The sequence below is a fragment of the Aspergillus wentii genome (assembly GCF_001890725.1).
Source record: "Aspergillus wentii DTO 134E9 unplaced genomic scaffold ASPWEscaffold_4, whole genome shotgun sequence".
NCBI lineage: Eukaryota > Fungi > Ascomycota > Eurotiomycetes > Eurotiales > Aspergillaceae > Aspergillus > Aspergillus wentii.
Genome location: NW_024467835.1, coordinates 1,663,583 through 1,685,375, shown reverse-complemented (window position 1 = coordinate 1,685,375; position 21,793 = coordinate 1,663,583). Strand labels below are relative to the sequence as shown.

The window sequence follows — 21,793 nt, the reverse complement described above, 5'->3', positions numbered from 1 at the left end:
CCTCTACGGCTATTGGGGTTCGTCCACTCATTCTCAGTAATGAGTGATCCGGTAGAGCCAACAGACCTGGTCTACGTGGCTCAGGCTCATGCTCCCCAGATCACGGCAGAGACCCCCGCCAAAGAGAAGGCCATCGATGAGAAGACTGTCGACGATAAGAATGAAGACAAAGACGTCGCAGTGGTTTCCTCCTCCCTGCCTTCCTTCTACGAGGATGGTCGCGAGCGTCCTACCGAGTTAGAAGAGCGCACTCTCCGTCGTGTTTCTGGCAAGATCCCCTGGGTTGCGTACTCGATTGCCTTTGTCGAGCTCTGCGAGCGATTCTCCTACTACGGAACTACAGCTGTCTGTATGTGCTGCTATCCCCCCCTAAGGAATTGATAACAAACTGACTCTATTAGTCGCCAACTTCATCCAACAGCCTCGTCCGGATGGCTCGTCCACTGGTGCCGGCTACGGTGGTCAATCTGGAGCGCTGGGAATGGGTCAGAGAGCGTCCACCGGCTTGATTACCTGTATGTTTTCCACTCAAATCCGTTATAAACCATAACTGATGTCTTTCTCTCAGTCAATACGTTCTGGTGCTACCTGATGCCCATCCTGGGTGCCTGGATTGCCGATGAATATTGGGGACGAATGCTCACTATTCAGGTCGCTATTGGATTTGCAATGGCTGGGCACGTCCTTCTGATCATCTCGGCTCTACCTCCTGTCATTGACAACCCTAATGGTGCCTTGGGCTGCTTCGCAGTCGGTCTGGTGATTTTCGGAGTTGGTGTTGGAGGTTTCAAGTATATCTCCGCTCTCTTTCTTAATGAAAATGGCCGTTGACTTATAATTTCCAGGTCCAACATTTCTCCTCTGATTGCCGAGCAGTACAAAGAAACAAAGCTGTTCATCAAGACAATTCCCAAGACTGGAGAGCGTGTGATCGAAGATCCAGCCCAGACCATCACCAGGATTTTCCTCTACTTCTACTTTATGATCAATGTCGGCTCCTTGGTGGGCTCAGTCGCCATGGTGTATGCGGAAAAATACGTTGGTTTCTGGCTTGCGTTCCTTCTTCCCACCATCATGTTCGCCTTCTGCCCCGTGGTCCTGTTCTTCTGCCGCAAGAAGTACGATGTTACACCTCCCACGGGCTCCGTTGTCGCGAAATCCTTCAAGCTTTGGTCTTTGGCACTCAAGGGACGCTGGTCTTGGAACCCTGTTACATTGTGAGTTTTTGTGCCCAAAGCCCTTTTCCATGTTCAATACCCAGAATAAAAGTAAACTAATCATATGAACAGTGTCAAGAACTGCAGATCATCTGATTTCTGGGAACGTGTGAAGCCTAGCAACATTGAGAACAAGCCTCAGTGGATGACTTTTGACGACCAATGGGTTGATGAAGTGAGCAGAGCGCTCAAGGCATGCGCGGTCTTCCTCTGGTACCCTCTCTACTGTGAGTATTACTGTCAAAAGCTCCTGCCATATGTCCAAAACTAATAATTCACGAAGGGCTTGCATACGGACAGATGACCAGCAACCTGACCTCCCAGGCCGCCACGATGGAGTTGCACGGTGCTCCCAACGACATCATCAACAACTTGGACCCGCTTGCTTTGATCATCTTCATTCCTATCGTGGATCAATTCTTCTATCCTGGTCTTCGAAAGCTGGGCTTCAATTTCACACCGCTGAAGAAGATCTATGCTGGTTACATTGTCGCCTCTCTGTCCATGGTTTCTGCAGCCGTGACGCAGCACTACATCTACAAAAAGAGTCCTTGTGGTGATCACCCGAGCTCTTGCTCCGAGCCGGCTCCTATCAATGTGTGGGTGCAGACTATCCCGTATGTGTTGATTGCCTTTTCGGAGATTTTCGCCTCCATTACCGGATACGAGTATGCGTATACCAAGGCCCCCAAGAACATGAAGAGTTTGGGTATGTATATCTTCTATCCCCCTTCTTACCTTTAATACTAATGTCTGTGATATAGTCCAATCCATATACCTGTTCATGAACGCCATCTCGTCTGCCATCCAGGAAGCCCTGACGTCTTTGTCTGCTGATCCTCTTCTGATCTGGAACTATGGTTTCGTTGCCGTTCTCGCCTTCATCGGTGGTAACCTCTTCTACATGACCCACTACAACCTGGACAAGCAGGAGGACGAGCTCAACAAAATTGAAGCGTCGACTTACCTGGGCCGTGGTCCTCAGGCTCAGAACGAGAAGACCGACCCGGAGCTGTAGACTCGACCCTTCTACCTTGGCGGTCCATCATGTTTTCGCTATTGCGGAGTTCTAATAATCCTGTGTAAACAATGCGGGAGAAAGGGTAATTTGTCTTCAATTTTCTTTTCGGGTGTATTCGGTGTATGATCTCAATGGGTTATGAAATACTGGAAAAATGGACATGTTATTAGTGGTTAATCCAGGCTAAAAAATGAACATAATGATAACATTTATCAAGTTGAACTATGTGCCAACAAGACTTGTATAGCATCATGTTTTCTCACTACTATGTTGAAGTAAACGCCAAATAAGAGAGCTCGTAGAATTTTCCCATATGTAGTATTAGCAGATGGTGGGAGATGAGAGTATAGAACTTAGGGATACATAATAATCATTGCACGCCTGTATTAGAAGATGAATGAAACAGATTCTTCTAGTAGAAGTCATGCATAGCGCAGCAGATCCACCAGTTTTTGATGAAACCAACAAAAGAAAAGAACGCCTTTTTGTTCTCCAAATAAAATGCAAAAGTATATACCAAATAGAGTCAAAAGGGAAGAAGGTTCAAACAATGGTAAGGAAAATCTGCCTTACAGAGTCGAGCAGGTTAGTTTTGTTTCTCAGACTCCTTGTCCTCTTCCTTCTGCGAGGACTTTTCTTCCTCTTCCTCCTTGGGTTGGCTCTTCTCAGCGGCTTCCTCACGAGGAGCTTCTTGCGACTTCTCCTGAGACTTGGTGGCCGCGTGGTTCTCGTAGAGCGACTGGTGCTTCTTCTTCAACCGGGTCTCCTCAGCAGCAACCATATCCTTCCAGAGATCTCCTTCCTCCGTACCCTGGGGGGTAACCTCAGCAGCCTTCTTAGCAGCCTCTTTATTCTTCCTGGCCGCCTCGACAAGCCCCCGTCCCTTGCGCTGATCGGAGATCTCAAACGCCGCAGACGCACACAGCACAGCGAGGGTCAATCCCTGCGCATACACACGCGCCTGGACAATCTTCTGCTGCCCGGTCAAGTACGGGTTGCGACCAACTAGCGCGAATGATCCGATCATACTAGCCACCCAGGTCACACCGACGATCTTGTACCGTTCCTCACGGGCAAAGGCGAGGGCGCGGTCGGTGAAACTCATGTGCGACAATTCCTCCTCACGGAGTCGGGTTTCGCGGTTCTCGTACCACAGTCGTTCCTGGTTGCGCTGCTTTTCGAAATCGCGAGAGGCATGATCGGCTGCGATAATACCGACAAAAGTACCCGAGGAGGTGACCAGGAAGGATTTCATCGGGAGGGTGAGGTTGCGGATGGTTTGGTAACGCTTTGTAGCGGCCATGACTCCGGCAGCTCCGCCTATACAACCGAGGATGGTTCCAAAAGTACCGCCTTTAAGGACGGACCTGGGGAGGTTAGTTTGATCTGTATGTGTGCTGTTTCGAGCGCTGAAAGACCTACTTGTAGTGAGCTTCCTCCTCTTCCTTGGTTAAGAGCTTCATGATGCGGGGGTTGTGAGGGTAGGTTCAATTCGAATCCAGAGGGTGTTGATGAGCAGGTTTAGAGAGTCAATTGCGCTCCCTTTCAACGACAAGATTATGGCACGATGTCCAGGTGTAAGATGAGTAAAAGAGTCAAAGTGATGACGGTGGCGTGAGCTCAGGAATCCCGTTTCTTAAAAATGACACCAAAGGCCGGTCGGGGAATGACGTTTGCTCCTCACGGGATCTGCTCGGCCTCCGTTCGCTGCCGGTTGCTTTTCGCCGGGGGAAACTCGGGGTCGACTTTTGCTTTTCTCGCACGAGTCGTTTCGAGGGAATTGTCAGCTTAACAGGGAGTCATGGATGGCGATCTATATTTATATCTATATTAATATCAAAGTCTTGTTTACTAATTGCATTCGTTATCCCAGATATTTTAATACAGTCAGAGAAAAAAACACTATCAACTGCCATTGGATCCTTAATACGCCCTTTGCATAACCAGTGGCCAAATGAAAAAAAGAACAAGCCCATGCATCCCAGCAGAAAAGAAGTGCAAATATACTAGTGGTTCATATGGCTCGACAGAGCCTAGACAAGATCCAGCAATCATCTTCGAGAAGATCCCTTCTGTGCTGCAATCTGTCGCGCACGCATTCTCCGGAAACGATCCTCTCCACTGGCTCCCAGAGGACGCGCGAATTTGCTTTCCTGCACCATTGTAGGACGTGGCACAACAGTGTAGCTGGTGTGAGTGATTTCGGCACGAGCACGGTTGGCAAGACGGGGAGGAAGAAGCTCTCGTGCCCGCGCTTCCGCTGCAGTAGCTTGTGCCGATTGAGTACGTGAAGTGATTTTCCTGTAACACCGTCAGCTTTTGATATCGCCCACTCTGGGAGGGAAATGCCATACGTAGGGTCGAATGCAGCCTCCTGGTACACTCGCTTCGAGTAATCATCACTGCGTTGTAAGATTGGTCGCGTCCACTCGGCAAGGAGACGCTCTGCCATGCGCTTGATACCAGGTTCAGGTCTTTTGGCTTTGGTATAGAACACAATCACCTTTCCGATCCCGCTGGCAATCAGTGCTTCCTTGTTGATGGGTAGCTTGGTCAACGAGGTCATTAGATCCCGCTGAATGTTGTAAGCAGGCAAAGACCCGTCATCCAGGGGTTCAAGGAAGAACTTGACGGCTTCCAACAGGTTGATTTCCGGGTCAACCAAGCTGTTGACATATTGGTTCCGGTTGAGCAATGAGACAACTTCGGGCAACATCTTGAGCTTGTGCATAGCAGGCTGGCCCTGTCGCCTATTGATAGCGTCCATCTGAGCGGCATGGGTCATACGCTTGCGCATATCTTCAATCTCGGCATCGGCCATTTGCTCCAAGTCCTACAAGGTGTAAGCCTACCATCGTCTGTGATGATATTCCATAAACGACGGGAAAGAACATACAATGCCATCCGCTTTCTTGAATCGTCTCTTAGTCGGCTTCTTCATAGCCTCGTCCATAGCACGGTCGAGCGCTCGGCGACGACCTGTTTATCGCGAGTCAGTACACAACCAGATATTACTTTCATCGTCACATACGCGTAGCAGGATCGAGCAGCTCCTCATCAACCGGGTCGGCTTCTCTCCTCTTACGTTCCTTCTTCCGGGAACGCTCCTCCCCATCACTGCCACCCTCCTCTAACTCCTTCATGCGACGGCTTTTCTTCTCTCTTCGTCCCTCCCTCTTGCGTGTGGACCGTTCACCCCCTTCCTCCGTCCTCTTGCGCTTGTGACGACCGATCAACTTCAAATTGTCCTCATCTATAGCCAGCTGAGGCCGATCTTCGATGTCGACATTTTCCGGGTCAAAGTCCTCGAATTGCGCCTCGTCGACTTCGGAGAGAACCGACTCGTCGTCAGAGCCACCACCACCACCAGCATCATTATCATCCGAGTCATCGCCCCCAGCAGCGCCGGCCTTTGCGTCCGCATCGTCGTCCGAGTCGCCCCCATTGGCAGCTACGTTGCCAGTCTCAGCTGCATCGTCGCCAGCGCCGGGTGTAACTGCCTTCTCCTGTTCATGGTCCGAGCCGTCTGCGCCTGGCAGCTGGGCTGGCTTTACTTCAGGGCTGGCTGACATGATTGAGATTGGGTATCGCGGTGAAGATTAGAGACAGAAAGTCGTTGGTTTTGATACGAAGATCGAAGAGAGAGATGTCGGGGCGCAGAAACGCCGCTCCGCGACTTAGTCCAGTCCACGTATGAAGAAGAAGTGACGGATAGTGGCAGGTCAAATTGAGGGCGTAGAACAAGAAATACGCAAATGAACTTTTCGGTTTATTTAAAGCTGAGAATGAGGAATGAAAAGACCGAAAAGAACAGAGGGGGGAGAGTAGTCGTAGCAGCAACAGCAACAGAGAAATTCCGCCTCCGTCAATGAAGGCAGGCGGTGAAGAGGAGCTTTTGCAGTCAGCATCACGGCTTCATGTTATTTCATCTTCTTCCTTCACCACGCTGTACTATTATCTCGCTATCACCACTTTCTCCTCCTCGATACACTTGAGATTCTAATCTCCCTTTCTTCAAACACAAATAATCACAATGTTCGCTCCAGGTCAGTCTACTTTCCCCCATCATCCGGGGCTTTATCATCGTCCCTTGGACCGCATTATTTCGTTTGAGAAACACCACATAATGCTTCATTGTCGAATTGATTGACTAACATTGTATATTCAGGTGGTGCTCCCCCTTCCAAGGATGAGATCAAGGTAAATCTACCTTCCTAAAATATACTACTTTTTATGTTGGCGTCAACCTCAAAATGAACCCAACGACTTTGACTCCAACATTTCCGATGTCAACGAGAACTTTACCTCTAACACTATACAAAACAGGCCGGTGAGGTCGAGGCCTGCCAGACCATCCACACAGCCATTGCCGGTGGTATCCTGCTGTACCTCTGTACGTTGAATTGCTCAAAACCCACCCCTCGGAAGATTTTGACTAGAAACTCGAAACTGACTGGGCTCGATGCTTTCAGCTCCCTTCGCTGTTGACTTCGTTAAGAAGTTCCTTTAAATAATTGCATATTGCATTCATATTTTGGTCATGATGGTTTGCCAATTTCGGAGGATTTAGGACGGAATGCTGGTTTTTTATGGCAGCTTCGCAATTTGTCTTTTGTCTCGCTGGGAGTCAGGGCATGATGTATTATTATTGTACATGTTTTTTATAGTTTCCGGATATAACGAATAGAAAGGGAAATGGTGAAGCGTCGCTTTTTATTTTAAAAGATACATAGATCGGGCTCCAACTCGGCATTGCAGGATACCAGCTCCAAAAAGAAAAACTCCTTTGCTCCTGGGCATCAAGTAATACATTACCAACTAAAAAACCACCACCGACGAAATGGAGGTGACGAAGAGAAAGAAGAATTAGGAAAACATATCGCATAGCAAGGCAAAGGAAAGGCTCAAAGACCTATCGAATCTAGTGGTCTACCGATCCCTGGAACTTCTGCGCCTCGTCGAAATCTGTCTTGACTGACGCCAGCTCCTTTTGTAGGTGCTGGATCTGGGCGTGGTAGTCATCCAAAATCTAGTGCGTTGTTAGCGAGTTGCCTTAAAGGAAGGACAACAGACTGCTTACCTTCTTCGCTGTCTTCATGGTATTCTCGTCTAATCCGTCGTCTGCCTGCGCCGCGGCGTTCGGGCCGGCCTTTTCCATCTCCAACTGCAGGCGTTTCGAATGCTCGCGAATAGCCAACATCCGGGCCCAAATCTCCTCGCCACGTCCATTCAGAGACGGATCGAACACGCTTCGCTCCAGCTGCGCCAGCTTTTTCCTCAATTCCTCCTCTGCGTCGTCCATCGCATAGCCTCTGTTCCTCAGAACCTGTGTCTTAGCCGCAAGCGCGAGGCAGCGCTTGCTCAGTACGATATGCTTCCGTCGGCAATCGGCAATCTTGACAGAGATCTTCAAATCATGACGAGAGAGCAAATCAGAGAGGCAGTTGTTGATCTCGTGCAGGCGGGACTGCATCATAGTCAGGAAATCCTTTTGTCTCTGCGCCCGTTTTCCCAACTCCCAAAATCCCTTGACGAGCACTGGCACGTATCCCGACCCGGGTCTGTTCCGCAACGCATCCTCCCACTTTGCTTCATCATCCTCCGCACTCGGTTGGTAAAATGGCGCTGCATCTTCACCGACATTGTTATACAAATACGTTCTAAACGGCGATACACGGTTTTCGGACCGCCACTTTTCCTGGACAATTGCCATCTGCATGGGCACGGTTCGGTGCACTACCAATCTAGTCAGCTCGGGCTATTGCAATACGCCTACACGTTCAAAACAAACCTCCGGTGACAGCACGACCCGGTGACCAGAGGCCGGATCCCTGCTGTGTTGTGCTCTGCCCCAGTACAGACTGCTGTGGCTGTGGCTGTGGCTGCTGCTGTTGTTGTTGTTGCTGAGGCTGGGTGCTGGCGCCAAGTCCTCCAAACAGACCAAGGCCTCCACCCTGCTGTTGGGGTTGTTGTTGCTGTCCTGTGCCCCCGAAAAGACTTCCCTGCGGTTTCTGTTGTTGTCCTAGTGACGCTCCAAACAAACCCCCAGTTTGCTGAGGTTGTTGTGACTGTTGTCCCGCTCCTCCAAAAAGACCACCGCCCTGGGGCTTCTGCTGAGTAGATGATCCGAACAGACCACCAGACTGCGGTTGATTCTGGGTTGTAGAGCCGAAGAGGCCGCCACTTTGCTGGGGCTGCGATGTCGCATTGGAACCAAACAACCCGCCCCCGGTTGAGCTCTGCTGGTTCTGTGTTGATCCAAAGAGGCCTCCTCCACTTTGTTGGTTTCCAGTAGTACTAGATCCAAACAGACCCCCCCCAGTACCGCCAGCCTGTTGGGTGCCTGTCGTACCTGAACCAAAAAGGGCTCCTCCAGTACCTCCTCCGCTCTGCTGGTTTCCAGTAGTACTCGAGCCAAAAAGACCGCCGCCTCCAGTGCCTCCAGCAGTGCCTCCTGCTCCTCCAAAGGGGCTGGGTTTATTGGCGGTAGACGACCCAAACAGTCCACCTGACTGAGGTTGGTTCCCAAAGAGAGACATAATTAAAAATAATCGGACCGATCTTGTATGGTATTAAATCCGGTGTGGGAGACAACCAAAACACAAAAAATTAAAAACACACAGGCTAGCTCCAGCAACGAGCGTGTGTTTCGGGCGGTGAAAAAAAAACAGACCACCCACAGTGGAAAGGTTCCGGTGCGCTTGATCGGGGTTTTGGTTTCAAGGACGACAGGTCAGGATCGCATCGTAGGGACACACGAGGAAAGGTGCGGCAGAGAGGATCTGCGAATGCGCGACGACAAGGGCAATTGGAGCTGTCGGCGATGACTTTGCTCTGGGAGCTGCGGCTTTGTTTTTCATGAATCACGTGATATGTTTCTAGTAGTACTCAACCACGGTTACCACATGTAGTTGAAGAATTCGACGACGGTGAGACTAATGATTTCGAGAGGTTAAGAGAGAATCAATGGAAGCAATTGTATAAACATTAATTTTTCAATTGAATATCACCCTCGCATCTGCACAGCAACTGTCATACAATTCCGGCAGCAGATATCTTACTAAGCAGCATCGAACCCCGACCGCCGGCCAATCAGAAACAGGCAAAAACTGACCTTCCCCCAAACTCTCGCAGCTCTCCTTCGACGCCCTCTCCACCATCGCCCGCCCATCGCCAGTCTCTACTTTGACAATTGAACCCTCTCCACGGCTAGGACGACCTTTTCAAGATGTCTGTGAGAGATCCTCAGTATGTACTCCCCCTCCCCTCTTGCAGGGCAGTCTGCCCGGGTGATCACGGCTAATGCGTTTCCCTCCCTAGGTTCAACCAGCATGTCCTCGTCGACACGACGCCAATGCCCGATGGCATCCCCAAGGTGCAGGAGATCGGTGCTACCTCTGCGCCGTTGATGAGTGCCTCGTACTTTATCGGTGACCGATGCCACGCCTTCAATGAGGATTATATGAAGTGCAAGGCCGAGGCTAACGGCCGCGGGGAATTCGAGTGTATGAAGGAAGGTCGCAAGGTTACCCGCTGTGCGGCTAGTGTGTATGTTTCGAAAACCCTGATTGGAAAGATATGGGCGATTGCGCACCAAAGAGGGGAGCTATGTTTGAAATCAGGAACATGACTAATTGATTTGCGTGCAGGATCAAGGATATCAACACCCACTGCTTGAAGCAGTTTAACGCACATTGGGAATGTCTCGAGAACAACAACCACCACATGTGGGAATGCCGAAAGCCCGAGATGTCTCTGAACAACTGCGTGTTTGAGAAGCTGGTACGTCTTCACATCATATATAAACTACTACTACGTCGAAGTCACGGAGAGATCTAATTCCAAGCAGGGCCTCAAGAAGACCATCCCCGGAGCCCCCGAGAACCAGACTCCCGTACATCTGCGACCTAAGCAGCTGTACGCTCAATTCCCCGGACCTCAATATTAAGGCCGTTCAATGCTGTTTCCTTTTCTGTTTGATTTGGGTGTTTCCAATGAAACTCTGTTTGTGTATATATTAGCATCAGGAATGGTCAATGGTTTCAAACTCTGTTATTATGGCTTAGATATATGTCTAAGCTCATCATGGATGTAGTCGGTTTGTTTTAATAGTTGGGTGTATCAGTACATTGATATCTCCTCTAACAATGGTCAAGAAAAGCCTCGCTCTAATGTTAGAATACAGCCCAGGTTCCTCTAACAACGCCAGGTTAACCAAGGAAACAAAGCTTCTCAAGTTCTTTTCGAATGGTACATCGGAAGCCAAACCAACGCAAAAGATCAAAGATGAAAAAAAAGGACCCTCCAATTGAAGAAAAAGAAAAGAAAAAACACTATGTACTTGAAGAATAAGAAGCCCCCAATGACATCAAGAAAATTATGGTAAGATTAAGAAGAAGAAGCAAAGGCAATCCACTAGGGAAGCGTAGGAGCCCGACGAAACCGTCTCAGAAAGCTCAATCTCGTCAGTCGACTCTTCACCCCAGACCATCCAACCTTGAGCTTCTGCTCGAGTCGTCGGTCTCCCCTGAGCCGCATCCAGATCAGCAACACGCCCAGCATGGCTATGTCCCAGATGATCTGGCGCAGGGTCACCCAGACCAACCACTTGACCCAAGCAAAGAGACTGTTCCGGCGCCGGTTGGCCAGCGCACGCACCTCCATTTGCTCCCGGACGGCGGCCACCTCGGCGGTCATCTTGGTCAAGGCCTGCTCGACTCTCCGTCGCCATCGTCGGCTATCAATATCGCCGGGAGGTTTGGCGCCGGCGGGTGTTCTTCCCCTGCCTCGCTGTAGAGCCCCGTCATCATCATCGGATATGTGACTCTCATGGTTATGCTCATCATCCTCGTAAAGGGTATCCTGGGCTTCCTCGTACTCCTCGTCCTCATCATCTTCGTCCTCCAATTCTTCTTCCACCACCTCGTCCTCTACCCCATCACCCGAATTCACCACCCCAGATCCACGTCGCTGACAAATACCATCCGGTTGACTAACGGGACTCAGAACCCGTAAGCTGGAATCACCTCGCGCAGTGGCAATCATATCCTCATACTCCGGCCGTGCTAGTCGCCCCCCGATACTCGCATAACTCTGCCGTGGCAATGGGGGTACACCGACGGACTGATGTACGGGACTAGACATCGACGATAGAGAAGAGGTATTCGACTTGATCTGGTCCCAGACAAACTCAAGTTCGGCGACGAGTTCACGGGCCTCGGGCGTTTGCGATGCGTAGCGGTGCATTGTATCAATCAAGGTGGAAATGTAGCGTCTCTTAGCTTGTGTGCGGGTCTGGCCGCGTTGGGCGAACCATGCATCCCTATATCGAACTCTTAGTATGGGCTTCGTTTTTTTGCAAAACATAAGCTCAGCTGTAGAGCAAAAGACAAGTCGTACCATTTCTCGCACTCCGCATAGACATCCGCTGTATTTCCGACCGGTCGATCCATCACCCCTTCTACATCACCCTCTGAATTACCATAAAGAAACCACCGGTCAGCCTCAGAACCAAAATCGGGAAGACGTGAGCGCAATACCCATGCTCTGTTTGTATAGTCCATATAGCTTCAGCCGCTCCGCCGCCGGAGGTCGCGCGGTGCCCGTCCGCGGGATCCTTTTGACGGTATTCAACGCATGGACGAAGACTCGATCTAGAATACACCCCAATTACCGATTAGTTTGCGCTTCAATGAGACCCTAATTTGAGAGCCGAGGGAGAAGGAAGTAAGAACATACCAACAGAGTCCGACATGATGAGATGAAGATAAGAGAGAGAGGCCTTTCTCCTTCATCAGAGCGGGGTTTGGCACCGGGTTACGCGGTCGATCCGCATGGAGAAAGGCGTATGTATACAAAGGGAATCAAAGGAGCGACAAATGAGAAGCAAAAACGAGCGTGGAAAAGGTCAAGTCGAGATCCTTAAAGTGTCCGAAAAGGGGACGCGGTGGATTGATTTGATTGATGATGATCGGAGCGGATCGCAGGTTTAGCTGGAAAGCTTCCCCGGATTTGATTTCGGGCGTTTGGAGTGGGATTTATTCCGAGGCAGCACGGGGCAGGAGACGCAGAGCGAAGCCAATTAATTAATCCGGGGCTTTGTTGCAGGCAGCGAGGAATGAGATCGGGAATGTTGGGTGGTTTTCTTCAGTATGTCTTGTTCCTGTCGGGGGGAGATGATAGCAGGTGGTGTGTTGGCTGATCGATACTCGTGGGGACAGCCAGTGAACCGCGGTTCTCGGAGTCTCTTTTATTCAAGCCATACCTGTGACAGGCGACGGCCAGCATCACTGACTGCATCAATTGTGGTGATGTTTCTGGATGTTAAATAAATAGTTAGAATTAAAACAGTTAAACAGGTAAACAGTTGTTTGCATTTGTGTAGCTACAGCTAATGGTTCTGTGATACGTGCCGGTAGTTTTCACATGATTATACTCGAAGTACTAGGTATACTGAAACATGAACAATTCAATCGTGATATAAAATACAAGAGATCATAACATTTATAAATCAGCCTTCTTCGTCCCCTCGGTCGCAGATGCATTCTCAGCATCTATTACCGCCTTGCCTGTCATCACCCCGGATTCCCCCGGGTTATCGTCACCGGCCAGCGGTGGTCCCGTGAAGCTCTTGCGTGCATAGATGACATACCACACCAGGCTGATGGCCGCAAATCCAGCAAATACGACACTTGCATAGTTCATCGACTCTGCGTCGACCGGGAGCGAGACGGGCATGCAGAAGAGAACCACGGCGAGGACGATCCAGCAGATGGTCATGATGTTGATGGCGTATCCGAATTTACCCAACGAGAAGCTGGAGTTTTTCACGGCTTGACGTCCACGGAGGAGGGAGATGAAAATCGGCAGGCCGTACGAGATCGACAGGCAGATAGTAGCTACTCCAGTGAAGGAGTTGAAGGCAGCAGTCGATCCGAAATAAATCAATCCCAGGAGACAGTCCACCACAGCGGACAATAGAATGGCATACACGGGGACATCGAGAGTCTTGTTGACCTTGCTCCAGATTCGGAATCCGGGAATCGCACCGTCACGGGCAAAGGCATATGTGCATCGACTGGCCGCAGTCAGGGCACCAATTCCAGCAAACATCAAAATACCCAGGAGCAAGAAAAGCAATCCAAATCCCCCCGCAGCTGACCCGGTAGCAGTCTTAAATACAAGCCCGATGGGTTGGCCGCTGGCGACATCTAACAATTCTTTGACGGATGGCAGGACGAACATGATCGGGATCAGGTAAAATAAACCGGTTATACCTGCGGCTACGACCGACAAGACGATAGCTTTGGGGACCTCGCGCTCGGGGTTCTGCACCTCTTCACACATGGAAGCTACCATACCATAGCCAGTCAGGGTATACGCAGCCTGCAACAAACCGACAAAAAACGCCCATCCAGAAGGCCTAACACAGTCAATCTCCAACTTTCGAACCAAGAACAAGGGGAAAGGGTTTCATACCATCCGCTTTGGGAAGCGTCGTAGTGACCAAAAACGAATTTGGCATTTCTTCGAGTATCATCCGCCATGGTCAATAGCGTAACCAGGATGATAACCACACTAGCTGCCGTCCACACAATACAGGCCTTGTTGATAAGATCGAGGTACTTGGACAAGAAAATATTCACCATAGCACAGACGAAGATGACAGCCCAGAACATGAGAATGGTCTGCCAGGCATTGGCGACGAAGTCCTCATTCCACAACGAGATGGCACTCAGGATAAGCTGACCACCCGAGAAGGTGATACTCAGCGTGACGGTCCAGTTTCCAACGAGAGTCAACCAGCCGTCGATGAAAGACATCATGGGCGCCCATTTTTTAGTCGACAACATGGCACTCCAGTAGTAAACGCCTCCAGCGGTTGGATAGACGGCGCAGATTTCGGCCAGCGAAGCGGCGATGCCAATGGAGATGAGGGTGACGAGAACCCAGCCCCAGATGACGGTGACAGCTTGGCCATCTGTGAGGGTGATGTAGAGGGTGGTACTCAAACCGAAGGGGGCGGCCATGATGGCGAATGATCTACACGGACAGTCAGTTAGTATATCTCTTTCGACTGCTTACAGTCACTTCAAACAATAGAGGATACATACAAACCCAAGATACTCATCATACTCAGATTCCGGGGCAATTCACTCTGGTAGCCCATTCGGGCCAATGCCTCGTCGGCATTATCCATAGACGGACGCATGATGGAAGTAGATGTAGATGAAGTCAGATAAACAGAAGCAAAAGCAAAGCACTCAATTCAACAGGAATAGAGGCATTCCGTGAGCAAGAGGGGACAGCAGCCGCTCTTGAGCCGGATGATAGACGGTGGGTATATAAGACCGACACGACATGATGACGCCTGAAGCTGAAGAAGAGGAGAACGATAAGGAGGGGAAAGAGAAGCTTAAGGTTCCCGTTACAGTCTAGGAAGGGAGTCCACCCCCGCACAAATCGGTATTGTACGGTCATTACGGACTCCACTGGCCACCCAACAGGCAGTCAGGCCCTGATAAGGCGTCCCATTACGGTAAAAGGTCCGTATCGCCGGTCTCGGCCCAGGGGCGGTCCGGAAGCGCGAGTTTAAGAGCGCGCAGAAAGGGCGGAAACGGTGAAACAGACGATATCATGGAGAGATAGAGAGAGATACTGTGTCATGGAATCGATAGAAGAGATATAGAAGGAAGAGATAGGTAATAACTGGAGCTGTCAGTCATACCCGCACTTATCCTTAACTAACACTTATGGAGATCAGATAAGTTATTCTGCTATTATTCTGCTATTGAATGGATGAACACATAGTAAGGCAGTCTGCTGAATACATCACTGAAGGCTTGGTATGCATACAGATACTTCGAGAAGTAACCTAGGAGTTATCTGACGTCACATGTCTTGATTTCATGAAGATAAGTCAGGCAGCACGTGGCCTTTTCAGCCCAATAATGTACTGCGTATTAAAGGGGTGAACCTATGTAACTTCATGGATACTGTGAATAACCTCAATGTCCAACACCTACATACATGTTCGTGTATGAACGACATCAACCACCACTCTTCTCTGGTCATGTATTAAACGAATCCTCTTAGAGTCGAGGCAATTATATCCAAGGTAGTATTCAGATGAATGCTACTAACATGGCCCATCATCGAACCACGGCTCTACGAGGGGAAACTCGAGCTTAATTCATCTTCAACACAGCAAAGCCCAAAATATGCATTCATATTTGAATTTTTATGTAAATAGTTAGACCTAGTGTCCATTCAAGATACATCACATCGATTGTCACACAAAGAGTGACGGCTGCCACATCTGCTTCCTGCTTCTGCCCTTCCATCACCAACTGACCAGGGCGATGGCCGGAGCACCAACAAGGATGAGCGCCAAAAATAAAAGGAAATGGGGGGAGGTGAAAGCGAGGGAAAGGAGACATAAATAGGTAGGAACAGGAATATGAAACATCCAAACCATAAAAAGACATGGGGGATTTTTGAGGGGGGGTATCAAAGGCAATATGAGACAGCAAAATCTCTTTTTTTCGCTTTTTTTGTGCTTTTGTATCTATGGTACGTGAGGTGTGTAAAGGCTAGGGCGAAAGTAGGCCCTGGCATGTCGAATCATGCCCAGACGCTCGTGTCGGTGAAGGGGCAGATGCGGTGGGAAAGGGGGGGGGGGGGGGGGAAAGGGGGGGGGGGGGGACAGACAAGATAGAACGAAACCAAAGAGGCCCAGGAGGATCAACTGCGAGGATGAGGTGTAAATGGAGGTGAGCGTAGCGTGACTGTCGGGTGGGCCGATCCGGCGTGTCAGGGCATCAAAGACACCCCGCGGTTTGTGCCCGAGTGTTGTCGTCTTCAGCAGTAGAAAAAGCAAAAGCCACAAGCGAAAATAAAAAAAGATCGGTGACCAACTCCTTCTATCCCACGATCGCTTTTGTTGCTTTTCTCCCATCCTCCATGCTTCACTCAACATGACGCCGTTTCCTTCATAAAAAAAAAAAAAAAAAAAAGAAACATCGCGGGGCCTCATCTTTCAAGGCCTCGCTCGGGAAGCTGAATCGCAGCGGTGCATCAACGCCTTCATAAACAAACAAAATGATCAGAAAAAAGAGGCAAATCAACAGCAGAAAACAAACGCCCAATCATGCAGTCGTCAGTCCAGATAAATCGTTACATGGGATGATGCAGTTATAACGGCAAGCAAGTACAAAAGGTCTAAGAATGGCAGCGCTCACAACAACGTTCAGGGGCTCAGTTCAGCACCAATGTCGTCGGTCCCGTCTAGCCCAAACCCAGCCATGTCGACCGAGTGAAGAGAACCGGGCCCGCGCCCTAGAGAGATGTCTGACGAGGCATAGTCATGTTTTAGTCGCTCATGGGGCCCAAAGAACGGTCGAGTCTCTTCGTTTGGCGTGTTCCCATCACCGGCGGCCCATGGACCATGCTGCCAGAAGCGAGTGTTGGCCTGCTGGTCTCCAAACAGATCGTGGTGGTCATGATGGGTTTCTGCACCATGGCTGGTGAAGTCGTTTGGCGACTGGAACCGCAGGTGCGACCGACTAAAACTGGAGCACGGCGAGTCCGCGTGAAGAGGAAGGTCGAGACCAGAAAGAGGCATGTCTTCGACGGTCGTGATGTCGATAGTTGGATTCTCTGTCTGCTGGGCCAGCGCCGAGGCCAGTCGGAGGTTGGAAGCTGAGCTCTGACGGCTATGACTCACCGACCGCTCCATGGCTCGTTGGACGAAACTACCGCATGTCTTGAGAATCTTCTCCTGGTCTTCCGGCGAGAGGCTAGCGAAGAAGTCGTTGGCCAACGATGGTTTGGGCAGTTGGGGTTCACACGGTGTCAGCTCGAAGGTCTTCTGGGCGTACTCGGTGAAGCCCGACGGCATGTCGTATGGAGACTGGTAAACGGTCGGGGCTTGAGCCCGTTGCTGGTCGAGGTACGCGTACTTGCCTGCCAGCTTGGCAGCCGTGACGCTACCCTTGTCCACGGTCTCCTGCTTGATATTTTCCGACTCTTTCTTCTGAAGCACGTCCAGTCGTTCACGGTGGCTGACGAGCGAGAACCGAAGCATTTGCAACAATCGGCTCACCTCCTCGGAACGCATGTTGAGAGGCTGCAATGGAAGCAGGGTCCCATCGGGGGCACGGGGTTGCACCCGTTGCTGGGCCATGGCAAGCTCAAGCTTTTCGAGGCCGATTGGCGGCGGCACCGAACCCATGGGACCCAACAATGTCTCTACCACTAGCTCCGGACTGACAATCGTATACCCGGCGAACACATTGGCATGGTCGGTGATTTGGGCGAGCCGGCGGCGGGCAATGAGCTCACGGACATTGGCAAAGGTATTGGCGGGGAGGTGTTGCTGCTGCTGCTGCTGTGGTGTTTGATGAGAGTGGTGGTGAGGTGGTGATTGATGAAGTTGCGACTTGGCAATCTGAGGATAAGGGGCATGACGGGCAGATTGAGTTGGCAGGGATCGATAGGCCGACGGCATCGCAGCAGCAGCAGCAGAGGCAGAAGAAGGAGGAGCACCGGGCGCAGAACGAGGCGGAGGGGCGAGAGAACGCTGCAGCAGGGAAGGGCGGGAGGCAGTAGCTGCGGCGGCGGCAGCAGCAGCAGCAGCAGCGGCAGGTGAAGGGAGGTGGTGAGGAGGAGGGGCAGCATACTGCTGATGAGGAGGAGCGAGATGGTGGGGGTAAGAGGGGAGTCGGGCCATCACGGCGCCAAGGGACTTGACGCTGTCTAGGAAATTCGCCCGCGGGTTGTGGACAGCCACGCTAGGGTTGTGCGTATATTGAGCCCTACATTCGGTCGACGACTGGCCCAGGTAATACCAGATCTGCTCGCCCTTGTTCAGGTCGACCGGCGCCTGCGGTGGGGCGCCGGCGTGTTTAGCATAGTCCACCGTCTCGAACTCGGCCCACTGGTATGGAGATCGTCCATCACCAAACGGATTGCCCGCCACCGGCACAGCCGACTCCAGTTCCTTCCGGCCTTCAGGCTTCCGTGCTAGATGAGCTGGCAGTGGTTTGGTTCCTGGAGCTAGGGGTGAGAAGTTGCTCTTGCGGGCGACTAGCATCCACCGGTATGGAAGTTCGATGACATCCCTGCAAGTTTCAAATGGTCAGCCGTCATGTGAATTTTCCCCTCCAGAGCCCCTCCAGTTGGGGGAGCTTGGAGTAAACAAACAAAAAAAGAAAAGAAAAGAAAAGAAAAGAAAAGAAAAAAAAAAAAACAAACATACCCTCGTGGGAGAACCTTGAGCAGAAGAGCCCTTTCGGCCGGTCGGTTTTCAAGCACAACTGCACCGTTGATTTCTTTGTCTGCTTGGAACTGCACCAGGTCTCCTGCGACTAGGCGCTTTGCCGTTTCATGGAGTTTCCGATCGTGGCCGGATGACTCCGCTGTCATCCAACTGGGTCTCTTTTGGCGGTGGTACTTGCATTTCAGATCGACACTTGGTACTGAGTATTGTCCACCGTCGTCAGCGATGACGGCGACAGAACCTTGCTCGGCCTGAACACCAGCCAAAAGAGCGCAGGTTGCATGATATGCACGCGTGCATTTGCCAAAGTTACACTGGAAGCAGGCACCGCGGACCTCACGGCAGAAAAGACACTTGAGGCCCATTCGAGCCTTGGGGACCTTTTCCACATCACACACCACTTCTTTTCCAGACTCATCGCGGAGAATGCTGGTTTCTTCGATGTATAACGCACACCGCCGGTGGGCGTGGTATTTGCCATTCTCAGTGGGGAGGAGATCTTCGTAGTCCAAATTGTTGGGGCACAAGATACAGGGAATCTTCCGGGGAATCTCAACATTGACTCTCATGCGTTTCGACGTGGTCGACTCGCCGTCAAGCTTCCGCTTCCGTCCACGGGTGGATTTTTCTGGAACGCTGCGAGGTGGGGTCAGGAGATCGGAAGCGCCTTCGAGCTCCATGTCACTCTCATAGTAATCGTAGAATTCCGGAGTCGATTCGCCCCGTAGCTTCCGTTCGATTTCATCCGTGTCGATCCAAACGCTGTCCGCTTCGCAGTTGCACTTTTTGGCGATGCGACCATATTCCAGCCACTTTTCAGTTGCAAAGTTGACTGATTCGGCGCAGTTGTAGCCCAGGTTGTATCCCGAGTGGTAACCGTACGGGTAGGTGATCACGAATTCGCCCTCATAATGAACCATCTTGTTGACAGTAATGCCATACTGAGACTTGAGAAGACTGGGAGAAACAAGGTAGGTCTTGTGACGAAGGAATTGATCGCAGTTTTTCGCATCGCTTGTCCAGATGCCTACATCAAATCAGTATTTTTGCGGTCGCAATCGCCCAGAATGCCCAACTTACTCTTCATGGCCTGCTCAAAACGAGGGGCATCTTCCTGCGAGATGCTGTACCATTGTTTCGGTGCACCAAAGTGAATGTAGTTGATACTGTAAAGATCCACGTCCTCCAAATGCCAGGCGAACGTAGCCTTCCACATGCCCAAATAGAGGTACGCAGTGTTCACACCCGGCACTTTCTGTCCCAACACATCCAGCAGATTGGGTAGCTTGGCAACATTCCACGAAGTTGTGATGTTCTCGTCGAACAGAGATCCAGGCATGTCCGCACCATACATGGGATTATTGAACATAAGGGACTTCCAGTATGCGGTTTCAAGCTCCTCGCATCGTTCCTGTGTATAGTCCTCGTTGTCGTGGATTCGGTAATCGAAGTCTTTGAAAGCCTCATCGTCTACATAGTCCACCGAATCGCCCTTGTTGTTCTTTCTTCGAGCGTTCACGGACTTGGACTGTCTTCCCTTGGGTTTGGACGAGGGCAAAGATTCGCCATCACTCAGCTCTTCGGTCTTGGTTTCGACGGGATTGGATTCTGGTGATACAGGAGTGGGTGGGCCTTCGGGCTTCACCTTATCGAGGCTTTCCTCAGCAGGAAGCTCCTCTTTGATCTTGACCTGGTTTGCTCGTTTCGGAGGGCGGCCTGGGCCCGGACGACGCTTCGGTTGCTCTGGTCGGGTAGTCTGAGTCTTGGGGGGTCCGGGAGTACGAGTGGCGCGCTCTTGATTCCGGCGTCTTTCACCTCTGCGAGCGGGAGGCTGATGGCTACTCTCCTCACACAGGCCCTTCCACTGCGGTAAGTTGTATGATCGTTGTTTCTCGATATTCGCCTGGGTATATGTTCCGTGAGAGCCGTGGAATTCCTGCATGATGGGGTTCTTCACTCGAATTTTCTTGATGGCTTCATCGAGAGCGGGTAGAGAGTCGGACCTGCAGCGGAATACACCAATCAGACTTCTAGTAGACCAAACGACAGAAAGGGGCAATCGCAAACTCACCATTCCTTTGGCGGAACAACCTTGACGATTCCCGACTGCATGCCATACTTGTCGACTCTCCTGATGAAAGATTGAAAGTCCCGAAACTGATCCATTGTCTATGACCACCTAGTCAGCGAACGAATCCAAAGACCGCTTGGTTTCATCGCAGGCGCTGAGCGAGAAGCTCCCTCCCCGTTCTGAAAAAAGGAGCAACTCCTCCAGCGCAAGCCCATGGGGGTAATTATATCCCACTCACCGGCTTGAACACGGGGATCTTGCCGCCGCCATAGTAATGATCCGGTTCGATATCCTCCTCCTCCACGGGCGTATCTGGCGCAGCAGCGACCTTGGGATCGAGCTCGAGGTCCGACAGGTCGGCGGGGACTCCCTCCGGCACCTCTTTCTTGCCGTTGGCGCTATGAGGCGGCGTGATAGAAGCGGCAGCATCTGTCGGCGGAGGAGCGCCCGGGAGCGACTGGAAAACAGGTTGATCAAGCGCAGCCGCCATCATCTCAAGGAAGGTCGAAGAAGTCGTAGAGAGATTGTTTCCGGTCGGGATTCAAGGCGCCGTCGTCGGAAAGTGCGACCGCTGATCGACGGCGATATAAAGAGGGATTCCCAGCGGTCGGGGGAAAGATTGAAAAAAAGAGCAAAGAGGTGAACCTCTTATTTTGGTGTTGATGACTTTTGTCCTTTCACCCTGTGATTTTGAAATTATTCAACTTTTGTTTTGATTTCCCGAAAGAAATAAAAAAGGGGGGGGGGAGAGCGTGGAAGGGAATTGGAGTATGAATAGGTCGTTGGGGAGGATGGAGAAAAGGATAGATAGATAGATAGAGTAGTGTAGAAGGTTAACCGGTGGATGATGATGAGATACTAGTCGTCGTCGTAGTCGTCGTAGTAAGAGGAATAATCGCCAGCATTGGAGAGTAAAACGGGCCCCTCTTTCTCAGACTCCGATCGAGGGATTGGAACGAGAGGATTTGCCGTGGTTGCAGCAGCAGCGCGCAGTAGGCTGAGAAGTAGTGCTGGAAGTGGGAAGCAGAGGCAGATCGCTCAGCGGTTGAGCAGAAACTGCGAGTTAGTCTTGGTGGTTTGGCGGGTACGGGTGAGCGAAAAAGGGCCAATGCAAGCGTCACGTCGGGAGTGGACCAGCCAGCAGGAAAGCAGCAGCAGGGAGCAGGACGCAGATGGCCTGATGCTGGAAGTAGTGTGGGTTTAAT

General features: G+C 51.0%; 10 protein-coding genes across 10 annotated transcripts; 3 read left to right on the top strand and 7 right to left on the bottom strand.

Moving 5' to 3' along the window:
* Window positions 1-39: 39 nt before the first annotated feature.
* Window positions 40-2,235, top strand: ASPWEDRAFT_51386 (putative MFS peptide transporter; the record flags this gene model as incomplete). Its single annotated transcript, XM_040837579.1, has 7 exons — window positions 40-349; window positions 402-515; window positions 569-791; window positions 846-1,217; window positions 1,290-1,444; window positions 1,501-1,926; window positions 1,982-2,235. 7 exons carry the CDS (start codon window positions 40-42, stop codon window positions 2,233-2,235), a joined length of 1,854 nt encoding a protein of 617 aa, XP_040688937.1.
* Window positions 2,236-2,576: 341 nt separating this feature from the next.
* On the bottom strand, window positions 2,577-3,911 carry ASPWEDRAFT_40446 (HIG1 domain-containing protein). Its single transcript, XM_040835322.1, has 2 exons — window positions 3,661-3,911; window positions 2,577-3,605 (listed from the first exon to the last, which is right to left on the bottom strand). The coding sequence occupies exons 1-2, from the start codon at window positions 3,699-3,701 to the stop codon at window positions 2,825-2,827; spliced, it is 822 nt and encodes a 273-aa protein (XP_040688936.1). The 5' UTR covers window positions 3,702-3,911; the 3' UTR covers window positions 2,577-2,824.
* A 378-nt stretch (window positions 3,912-4,289) lies between these two features.
* Window positions 4,290-5,810, bottom strand: ASPWEDRAFT_27917 (transcription factor SPN1; the record flags this gene model as incomplete). Its single annotated transcript, XM_040833064.1, has 4 exons — window positions 4,290-4,539; window positions 4,593-5,071; window positions 5,135-5,217; window positions 5,270-5,810. The coding sequence occupies 4 exons, from the start codon at window positions 5,808-5,810 to the stop codon at window positions 4,290-4,292; spliced, it is 1,353 nt and encodes a 450-aa protein (XP_040688935.1).
* A 461-nt stretch (window positions 5,811-6,271) lies between these two features.
* ASPWEDRAFT_172079 (uncharacterized protein) lies at window positions 6,272-6,748 on the top strand (the record flags this gene model as incomplete). The annotated part of the gene is made up of 4 exons (XM_040830885.1): window positions 6,272-6,284; window positions 6,407-6,438; window positions 6,565-6,631; window positions 6,711-6,748. 4 exons carry the CDS (start codon window positions 6,272-6,274, stop codon window positions 6,746-6,748), a joined length of 150 nt encoding a protein of 49 aa, XP_040688934.1.
* Window positions 6,749-6,766: 18 nt separating this feature from the next.
* On the bottom strand, window positions 6,767-9,095 carry ASPWEDRAFT_502772 (putative nucleoporin). The gene is made up of 3 exons (XM_040837412.1): window positions 8,030-9,095; window positions 7,319-7,974; window positions 6,767-7,267 (listed from the first exon to the last, which is right to left on the bottom strand). The coding sequence occupies exons 1-3, from the start codon at window positions 8,775-8,777 to the stop codon at window positions 7,160-7,162; spliced, it is 1,512 nt and encodes a 503-aa protein (XP_040688933.1). The 5' UTR covers window positions 8,778-9,095; the 3' UTR covers window positions 6,767-7,159.
* A 27-nt stretch (window positions 9,096-9,122) lies between these two features.
* On the top strand, window positions 9,123-10,420 carry ASPWEDRAFT_502322 (coiled-coil-helix-coiled-coil-helix domain-containing protein). Its single transcript, XM_040837403.1, has 4 exons — window positions 9,123-9,486; window positions 9,559-9,786; window positions 9,888-10,020; window positions 10,088-10,420. Exons 1-4 carry the CDS (start codon window positions 9,467-9,469, stop codon window positions 10,184-10,186), a joined length of 480 nt encoding a protein of 159 aa, XP_040688932.1. The 5' UTR covers window positions 9,123-9,466; the 3' UTR covers window positions 10,187-10,420.
* Window positions 10,421-10,653: 233 nt separating this feature from the next.
* On the bottom strand, window positions 10,654-12,451 carry ASPWEDRAFT_68641 (acyl-CoA-binding domain-containing protein; the record flags this gene model as incomplete). The annotated part of the gene is made up of 4 exons (XM_040838980.1): window positions 11,977-12,451; window positions 11,778-11,891; window positions 11,638-11,710; window positions 10,654-11,560 (listed from the first exon to the last, which is right to left on the bottom strand). The coding sequence occupies exons 1-4, from the start codon at window positions 11,990-11,992 to the stop codon at window positions 10,654-10,656; spliced, it is 1,110 nt and encodes a 369-aa protein (XP_040688931.1). The 5' UTR covers window positions 11,993-12,451.
* Window positions 12,452-12,593: 142 nt separating this feature from the next.
* On the bottom strand, window positions 12,594-14,684 carry ASPWEDRAFT_183347 (putative GABA permease). Its single transcript, XM_040831975.1, has 3 exons — window positions 14,352-14,684; window positions 13,717-14,280; window positions 12,594-13,660 (listed from the first exon to the last, which is right to left on the bottom strand). Exons 1-3 carry the CDS (start codon window positions 14,447-14,449, stop codon window positions 12,742-12,744), a joined length of 1,581 nt encoding a protein of 526 aa, XP_040688930.1. The 5' UTR covers window positions 14,450-14,684; the 3' UTR covers window positions 12,594-12,741.
* Window positions 14,685-15,442: 758 nt separating this feature from the next.
* ASPWEDRAFT_40440 (uncharacterized protein) lies at window positions 15,443-15,922 on the bottom strand. The gene has a single exon (XM_040835320.1). The coding sequence runs from the start codon at window positions 15,675-15,677 to the stop codon at window positions 15,465-15,467; it is 213 nt and encodes a 70-aa protein (XP_040688929.1). The 5' UTR covers window positions 15,678-15,922; the 3' UTR covers window positions 15,443-15,464.
* A 564-nt stretch (window positions 15,923-16,486) lies between these two features.
* ASPWEDRAFT_27912 (putative jumonji family transcription factor) lies at window positions 16,487-21,078 on the bottom strand (the record flags this gene model as incomplete). The annotated part of the gene is made up of 5 exons (XM_040833063.1): window positions 16,487-18,359; window positions 18,497-19,544; window positions 19,598-20,520; window positions 20,589-20,686; window positions 20,827-21,078. The coding sequence occupies 5 exons, from the start codon at window positions 21,076-21,078 to the stop codon at window positions 16,487-16,489; spliced, it is 4,194 nt and encodes a 1,397-aa protein (XP_040688928.1).
* Window positions 21,079-21,793: the final 715 nt, after the last annotated feature.